Source organism: Mytilus trossulus, chromosome 13 (assembly GCF_036588685.1).
Source record: "Mytilus trossulus isolate FHL-02 chromosome 13, PNRI_Mtr1.1.1.hap1, whole genome shotgun sequence".
Taxonomy (NCBI): Eukaryota; Metazoa; Mollusca; class Bivalvia; order Mytilida; family Mytilidae; genus Mytilus; species Mytilus trossulus.
In genome coordinates, this window is record NC_086385.1 from 46,702,648 (window position 1) to 46,712,148 (window position 9,501).

General features: G+C 32.3%; 1 protein-coding gene across 1 annotated transcript; it reads left to right on the top strand.

Annotated features, from left to right (window-relative positions):
- Window positions 1-369: 369 nt before the first annotated feature.
- Window positions 370-9,259, top strand: LOC134694426 (hemicentin-1-like). Its single transcript, XM_063555435.1, has 5 exons — window positions 370-424; window positions 1,391-1,420; window positions 3,314-3,631; window positions 7,128-7,433; window positions 8,950-9,259. Exons 1-5 carry the CDS (start codon window positions 370-372, stop codon window positions 9,234-9,236), a joined length of 996 nt encoding a protein of 331 aa, XP_063411505.1. The 3' UTR covers window positions 9,237-9,259.
- Window positions 9,260-9,501: the final 242 nt, after the last annotated feature.

Sequence of the window (9,501 nt, forward strand, 5' to 3'; positions counted from 1 at the left end):
CCAAGTCAGGATTATGACATTCGTTAACACACTTTTCGATACATGAAATATATATGCATGTCAACTGTTAACTTATTTTTCCAAATACAACTTTAATTCTTGTTAAATGAACATATTTGCGTATATCTCAGGTCAAGAGCATCTGGCCTTTGTTTGTCTTGTGTGGGTTTTTTAAAATTTTAGTTCTGTTTGTATTTGAGTTTAGTGTGACGTCCACTTTCACTGAACTAGTACACATTTGTATTAAGGAGCCAGCTGAGGCCCACCTTCGGGTTTTTCGCTGCAATAGTTGCCTTCGGATAGTATCTGCTCATTAGTCGGGTTGTTGTCTTTTTGACATATTCCCCTTTTCTATTCTCAGTTTCATCCATGATCAATTTAAAAGCTGAGCAAAGATCTACGTGTGCAGGATGGTTGCATACATGTAGGTGTAGGATAATACAAAAATATTCACATACTAAAAAGTAAAATCACAAAAATACTGAACTTAGAGGAAAATCAATTCGGAAAGTGCATAATCACATGGCAAAATTAAATAACAAAACGCATCAAAAACGAATGGACAAGACCTGTCATATTCCTTTCATTCATTTGACGAACCTCAAGGAAACAAAATGCACCATAATCGCGGAAGTATTTTACCTTAAATCTCATAATATACAAAAACAAATTTGAAAACACTTTTGGTGTTTAAATAATTGACAGAAATTCAAAATCATATTTAATAAAAGTAATTGATCTTTATCTATTACGTTTTATCTTTTAAATTTCACAAACATGGTCTATCATCATACGATAAGTTGATATTTGGCTCATTACACTTATCGGGTTTTTTTTTATGACTTCCCTTGAAGTTATTTTATAAGTTTATTAATTTTGAAAATGCATTCAGTAAAAACATAGGAACACTGCATTGACTTTTAAAAAAAAAATGAAACTAATTCAGACGATCTTCATAACAAATTTTATAAATACTGCGGTTTTAACTAAAGCAGCAATGTAGATTTGATTAAAAAGTGATACTCATATGAATTGTTTATTTCTTATAAAACATCGTATAAGGTAATTCGTCTTAAAAAACATTGTTAGTTATTTTGGCCACGAGCATCACTGAAGAGACATGTATTGTCGAAATGCGCATCTGGTGCAAGAAAATTGGTACCGTTAATTTTATTAGAGTGCTCAAAACTTTACCTTGTATTGTTCTAAATGTCAATCACGCATTTTGTCAATGTTGTCCGATTGAGTTATTACCAAAAAGGTATTTTTATGGTGAGCAGATGATTTACAATATATCTATATCAACAGGGGAAGTCGTTATTCCGAATTTGATGACATTAATATTTTTCTTGTTTATTAATGTAAACATTTAAATGCTCTTATATTTCAGTTATATCGGAGGTTGAAACAGAAAATGGAGGTAAGATCTCTTATAAATGCTAATTCATAGTTATGAAGGCTCTTTCACCATCTCATGAATAACCATCATGCTATACTAATATTACAATTACTAACGTATGCTTACTTATGCTTATGAATTCGCCTTTCAATCAACAGGATATTTTTATTTTTTTTGAAAACTTCATATGTTATTATTTGTCTGTGCTTTAGCAACAATTAGGATATGCTGCATTTAACAATCATATAGTGCTCTACGTTTTTTTATTTTATTTACAGCTCTTGAAAAATATGAAGTTAATTATATATAATGCGTGTAATGATGTATGGGTTTTGGTGTAATGATGTATGGGTTTTGATGATATAGTCAGGTACATAAGAAAGGTTGTATTGTTTTATATATAAGTTTAAATTTTATATCTTGTATCCATTTTTTGTATATTTGTCATACACATCAGATTTTGTGTGATTTTGTATGATTTAAATTGGAATGGGAAAAGGGCTTGTTGTAATGGTGTAATGGTGTGTTATGCAACTTAAAAGGGGCTAATGGTGCATTGTATACATTGAAAGTTAACACAATTCGAGCATGTAAGACACGTATATTGTGTTGATTTGTTAATTCGTATATGTTAGTAAAACAAGCCAGGCGGGATTATAAGATACCAATAGAATATTCAAAACTCATTAGTCGAAAGCCATTGGTCTTTAACATATTTTTTTTAAATTGTCGCACATCTGGTGTTTCGATTCATTGATCAGCTTCATACTTTATGCGTTTTATTTCAAGATAAAAGATCGTTTTCCACATGAGTAGAAAGATACGGAACATCTGTTTGACATCCTGGGTGTTATAATGAGAACATAGTTCAACACTGAAGTTAAAAACAAATCGCTCCTCATATATGTATAAACATGTCTATATTTTCCATATTGGCCCTATTTTTTATTTTTCTCTTTTATATTGTCCCTTAAGATGGTATGGGAGTCTAAAATAAAAATGATAGAATGTGTTCATACTTTTTCAAAACGTAGTATCTATCAATATATGTTGAAAAATATAATAAAAATGATAGTTCACCGCGCATTTTCTCAAGCTACAGGACGTGACAAAATGACACATTTTGTATGGATTATACAGGGATAAAACACCATTTTGTGATTAGAAATTAGACAAAACGATGGAATTGTTAAATACTTAAGGAAGAGATAGCTTTCAGACAATGCTTTGAGAATATCAAAAGAAAAGGTAGGGTCACCGTACGTTTTTTTCAGCTAAATTACAAAATAGGAAAATTCCATGTAGAATCCTTCAGTAAATGCACTGTTTTAGAATTACCTCCACTTTAACTGCCAATTTCATTTTTTTTAAACAACCAAAAATAATAATCATTTGCAAAAATATTAATATTTATAAGTTACTTTCTTATAAATTGGTTCTTTTAAATGAAAATTCACATTAAATATCTGCATTCCTGCATGAAATTTTGCTATCCTGATAGAAAATCTGAATCTTTGGTACTCTGTTTTTTTTACAATCCAAGATGGAGGAAGACACCCATACCACATTAAACCAGTACAAATAAATTTTGAAAAAAAGTAAATATATTTGCATATATGCAAAGAAGTTGGCAGTGATTAAATGAAATATAAATAGCCATCGATCAATATTTTCATTTATATGTTCAGGGTTCGTACAAATGTAGTAATTGAATTCCAATTACATTAGTTAGCTGTTGTTTTTCAGTCCCGTTGTGTTATAAAGCTTTTCACTTGTTCTGTTGCTTACACATCTTGTATGCTTTCAAACTTTTGTGTTTACACATTCCTGATAAACTTAACTCATTAACAACGTTTTGAAAACATAAAAGGTATAGAATATAATTTTAAGATTACAAGTATTTTTATTATATAGGTCACATATCATTAAAAGTGAAACCCTTAGATGGAACTGCGGTTTATGGAGATGTGTCCTACACCATAGAGTGTACAATAACTGGAACCCAGGCTACAGCATGGTCGTGGTCAAAGAGCTCAATCACTAGTACTAGTGGTAACACAGCGATACTATCTAGTAGAAGCAAATACAGCATAGTAATATATCCAAATGCTACGGATTTAACTATACATAACATTGTAGATGAGGATGAGCAGGACTATTTCTGTCAAGCGACAATAAATATTGGTACAGGGTTAAAATTCCAGACGAAATCAAGGCTTATTGTCAATGGAGGTCAGTTCTAGTCAGATGTAGCTCACGGTGTAAATGTGCTATATTTTTTAAGTTGATGTAGTTAAATCTGATCATTCAATATATACAGTCCGCCAAAAGTTAAGCACCACTCAATTTCATTGCATCGATTTTTTTTCAAATTCAAAAAATCCATTATTCCTTGAAAAAAAGAAAACAACCATATAGTAATTTTGTTAATGTATACCATAAACAAACCACAAAGGGAATATTGGTAATTTATGAAGGTTTTATGCATGTAGGATTTTGGTTCATAGAAATAGTGTAAATTACACAATTTAGAAACGGAATTTAAGTTTCACTGTGATTTTTTTTTGCCAACAATTGATCACCCAATATCATTAAAATTTTCTATACATAAACTTTGGTATATCGGCAAATTTAATGTCAATGTTTGAGTCAATAACATGTGTAACAACCTCTCTTCCGGTACAGTTTCATATCACGACGTAAAATTTTCGGTACAAGCCTTCAAAACTTTAGTTGAACAAATGCAACTTTTAAATCGAAAAAATATTGTGAAGGTGGATCTTTGCGATCGAAATTTCCGCTAATGGCGTCTCAGACATGTTTGACAGGGTTTATGTATGGAGACATGGAAGGCCAAAACATAGTGTAAATGGCTTGTTGCACTTTGGACTCCGTTAAAATCCTTGCCCTTTGTGGTCTAGTGTTGTCGTCCATGTACAAGGGTCTTGGCAATATTGAAACAAGTGGGGGATTACTAAAATGAGGGACTGCAATGTTTTAAGGCACAAAATCTCTGTATTTCTGTCTATTTATGTTACCCAGTAGAATATGCATACCCAGCTTATAACGGTATAAGAAGCAACCTCGTACTGAAATCCGAAGACAGCAATATCGTAATTTATATCCAATTTGTTAAATGCACCTGTGATGTCACTTTTGTGGCGTTGATACAATCGTGTGAGGGACAGTTCGTGGATCTGTTGTGCTATATTTGTGTGCTGTCCTAGATTGCCTTACGTGTTCATTTGTATTCTGTTGTTAGCATGTCGAAATGTACAATTGTATTGGTTATTTGTATATTTCTCTGTCCTGAATGTTTTTGCATTTACTTGCATGCAGTGTTGTCATTCTAGAGGTATATTTAACATTGCCATAAACGCGCGAGGTTTTGCTGCACACAAATCCAGGTATAATCCACCTTTTTTTCTTAAAATGTCCTGTACCAAGAGAGGAAAATGGAAGTTGTTATCTTATAGTTCGATTCTGTGTTTGTTGCATTGTCGTTTGTTTTTTGTTGCAATTCAGTGCTTCTGTTGTTTCGTTGTTTTCCTCTTTCAAATTTTTAGGAATTTTTGGCTATCAATGCTCTTTTACTTTGTACTTAGATTGGCTTTAATAACTTATTTTGATTCGATTGGCACACATACAAAATCTTAATACTTGTAATAATGATGTGTTTGTTTTATATATATGTTGCCGTTTGTTTTGATTTTTTTTTTGTACTTCAGAGTTTCTGTTGTTCCGTTGTTTTCGCCTTATAGTTTATGAGTTTCCCTCGATTTTAGTTTGTTACCCGGATTTTTTTTCTCTCAATCGATTTATGACCTTTGAACAGCGGGAAACTACTGTTGCCTCTTTATCAAAATACAAACTACATAAGAACTTTGCTAATATTCACAATTAGGAAATTTTGGTTACAAAATACACAGTCACAAATACTAATATCAGTTACAAAAAAGAAGAATCCTTTTTGTACATGTACAATGATAGATAAATATCTCAATGAAATCATCACGTACACGGAAGTCGTTATGTTTAATAAAGAGTTTGACTTTCGTTCTACAAAAATACGTATCATTCGGGTGCTTTCATGTGTATTTATTAAATGTAAATACATATTTCACAATTTTAAATTGGCAACAAACAAAAATGCACAATGCAATATGTTTCATTAGTATTTAATAGGTCACGGTTCTCCGGCTGATTTCATTTCAAATTTCATGTTATGTTGTTTATTCTTAAATACAAGATTTGACAATGAGCAGGAAATTTAATATTTTAATTCCACCATAAAACATTAAAAATTATCTAAAATTAAAATTATGTAAGATTCTGTTTTGGTCATTGATTTAGAGACTTAAAGTTAATAGATTTCTTGCCAGCTTTAAATATTATTGTTTTATATTGAAGATAAGATATATTCATCCGTGCATTTTCACTATGGAACTTATAACTAATATGTACTTTTAAAAAAAATATATATGTGATATAAATATATGTTGTGTACTAGTTATCATTTTGTACAAATGATAATTATTGAAAAAAATTATATGTTGTGTATGGATGCTTTTTAAAGACAAAATCCATTAAAGGATGCATTTACAGAAATTATAATATTATAAGTACGTCTGAACCAGTTATTGAAAACAAATTCTTTGTAGTGTATGGATGTTTTTTTAAGACAAAATCCATTAAAGGATGCATTTACGGAAATAATAATTTCATAAGTACGTCTGAATCAGTGACGACTTTGCATCAAATTGTATTCATCGGATCACTAGCAGGTGATGGTGGTACAAGGCTGAAAAAAATACTCGGTATATATAATTCATCCAAACATGTAAATTTGCGTGGGCAAGTTGTTTGTTCTTTTCTGGCCTCCATGCGAACTCAAGTTACTGTGATATCAAAGTAGCAATCGCCTTGCTCAATGCCAACGAGCTGGACCATTCGCCCACCTAGGCTCTACAAAAATAATGTTTTCGTGTGTTACCTGTCCTCGTCAGTTTGAATCAAGCGTCGTAACACAGGATATAATATTTAAGCTAGGCATTTAGATAGGTTTTTTACAGATGAAATGAATTTTTTATCGTAAAGGATCTTACCAAAAAGACAGAACGAGTCTCAGAAAAACTCACCATATAAGTACGTCTAAACTAGTGACAGCCCTGCGTTGTTTTGCCTAAGAATACTTTCTGTACATTTGATTCGACTAAACATCATCCCAACAATGTAAGATCTGTTAATTTGCAGAGGCAAATTGTTTGTTCTTCCCTGGCCTGGATTCGCACTTTTGACTTTTGCGATTGCGATAAGACGTGTTATGGTACTTGTCTATCCCAAATTCATGTATTTGGTTTTGATGTTATATTTATTATTCTCGTTGGATTTTGTCTGATGCTTGGTCCGTTTCTGTGTGTTTTACATTTTAGTGTTGTGTCGTTGTTCTCTTCTTATATTAAATGCGTTTCCCTCGGTTTTAGTTTATAACCCCGATTTTGGTTTTTGTCCATGAATTTATGAGTTTTGAACAGCGGTATACTACTGTTGCCTTTATTTGCCCTACGCGCTTGAATAGACTTAATTTTGTTAAATTATTGTTTTTCATGCTTTATTGTAATGCAACTTATGTGGATTTTTAAAAAAAATTTGTATAGTTTTTGCCTGTTTTTGTTTTTACTTTCGTTTTAACATGACTGATATTTTGTATGTGTCATTATCTTTTCAGGTATCTTAACTATTACTATTTCTCCTGCTAAGGCTGATGTTCTCCAGGGACAATCTCAATTAATCTCATGTTTCGTCACCGGGGAACCAGTAGCCTCTGACATAAAATGGTATTTTACAGCAACTGGTTCTGAGCAACTGCAATTACTATACACAGGAAATACAGCCAAGTATTCTGGCGGTAACACTCAGAACCCTTCTTTAACAATACTGAACTTCCAATCTTCTGATAGTGGTAAATATGTCTGTTCTGCTTCAAATGCTGTTGGAACAAGTACCAGTTCATATAGTGTTCTTAGATCCATAAGTAAGTATATTATATCAATATATGTTGGCTTCAACCTTTGTCATGTTTAAAGGACAGAATATCTTGAATAATTAACTAGTGTTTATCGCATGAACAATATTAGTTATCAAGTATCTTGGAAAGCAAATGGATCATAAAATTGAGAATGGAAATGGGGAATGTGTCAAAGCGACAATAACCCGACCATAGAGCAGACAACAGCCGAAGCGCACCAATTGGTCTTCAATGAAGTGAGAAACACCCACACCCCGGGGTGGTCCTTAGCTGGCCGCTAAACAAAAATGTCTACTAGTACAGTAATAATGGACGTCATACTAAACTCTGAGTTACACGCAAGAAACTAAAATTAAAAATCAAACAAGACTAACAAAGGCCAGAGGCTCCTGACTTGGGACAGGCGCAAAATTGGGTCGGGGTTAAACATGTTTATGAGATCTCAACTCTCTCCCTATACCTCTAGCCAATGTATAAAAGGTAAATGCATATCAACATATTTTGGAACATAAAAGCCAAAATGAGTCTATACGAAACTTTTATTTTCTTTAAATGTCCTTTACCAAGTCAGGACAATTGCCATTGTAATATTAGAATTCGTTTCTGGGTGTGATACATTTTAATGCTGTGTTTTTGTTGTGTCGTTGTTCTCCTCTTATATTGGATGCGTTTCCCTAAGTTTTAGATTGTAGCCCGGATTTTTTTTTCTTTTTCTGAATCGATTTATGAGTTACGAACAGAGGTAAACTACTGTTACCTTTATTTAAAACAGTTTTCAACTTTGGTTGAGGTACTTGGTTCCTTGGTAGCGAAAACCCTCACCTCAATAATAAATAATGGTGTTTAGTTATCAAACCTTACTATATGAAATGAATCAATTATAAAACCAATATTTTACATTATGTGTTTGCTTAGAGAGTTATTAGATAGTTTCAAATCACAGTTATAAACAACATTTTGCACAAACATTCAAAGAAACGTCAGATTTGAGAAACATCACCTCGTCTTTGAACTTAATTTAAGCTGAAGAGTCAGCACTTCTTGTTACCGTTGTGTTGCAAATATCAAGGGAAATTACCTAAAAGGTCATCAACTCAGAAAAAATTTCAAAAATGACGGGTTGCTTCTACATTGTCATGAAAAATATACCAAATCATATTTGCATATAGCTCATATATGTTAATTCTATCGCAACCGGTGATTTCTTTAAGAGTGTAACTGGAGTACTTACATTACCGACTGTCATATTTAAATGACTTTGGTTGAAACTAAAACTCGGTGAGATTTCTGCCCCGTTAGTTTTATCCGTCTAACAGCAAGAACTCTCTTTGTAATATAAAATATCATTGATGTTGGTATGGTATGAAAATGTGGTGTTTATCATTATCATGATTATGAGCAATGAGTTGTTTCTGTACGGAAGCCGATGTGGACTCAAGTGCCATTTATGATTATTGCTTTGACAAAAAAGTGTTTACAGAAAATAATGCGTATATATTCAAGTATTTTTTTTAAATTACAGGTGACCTAGATATAATTGCGTCGTTGACACAATATTCAGCTATAGTAGGTGATTCCAAGGTCACTATGTCGTGTACAATAAATGGCGAGCCACCAGCAATTGGATGGGACTGGACAAAAACACAAGTTGATGAAGGCAGCGCTGAAATAATAGCTCAGGGGACAAATAATGCAAAAAGACAAATTATAACATCTGCAACCAACCCGGATTTAAATATATTCAGCATTACAGGAAACGATGAGGGTATTTATAAATGCGAGCGAACAATGGTAAAAGACACTTTATAAGTAACCATGTCAATCTTAAAGTTCTAGAAAGTAAGCTGCTAATACTTTCATTTCTCATTTTCGTATTTATGGTTTTATATACTTTCATGTCTCGAAAAGTAGAAACTTTATTTTGACAATCTTCCCTTTTATGTCTGTTTGTGTTGTTCACACATCGCTGTCCATATAATTTTATTTAATGCGACTGTCATACAAGTGAGAGAGTTAACTAGCTATAAAACCACAATTTTATAGGATATGACCCCTTTTTCAATATAATATTTTA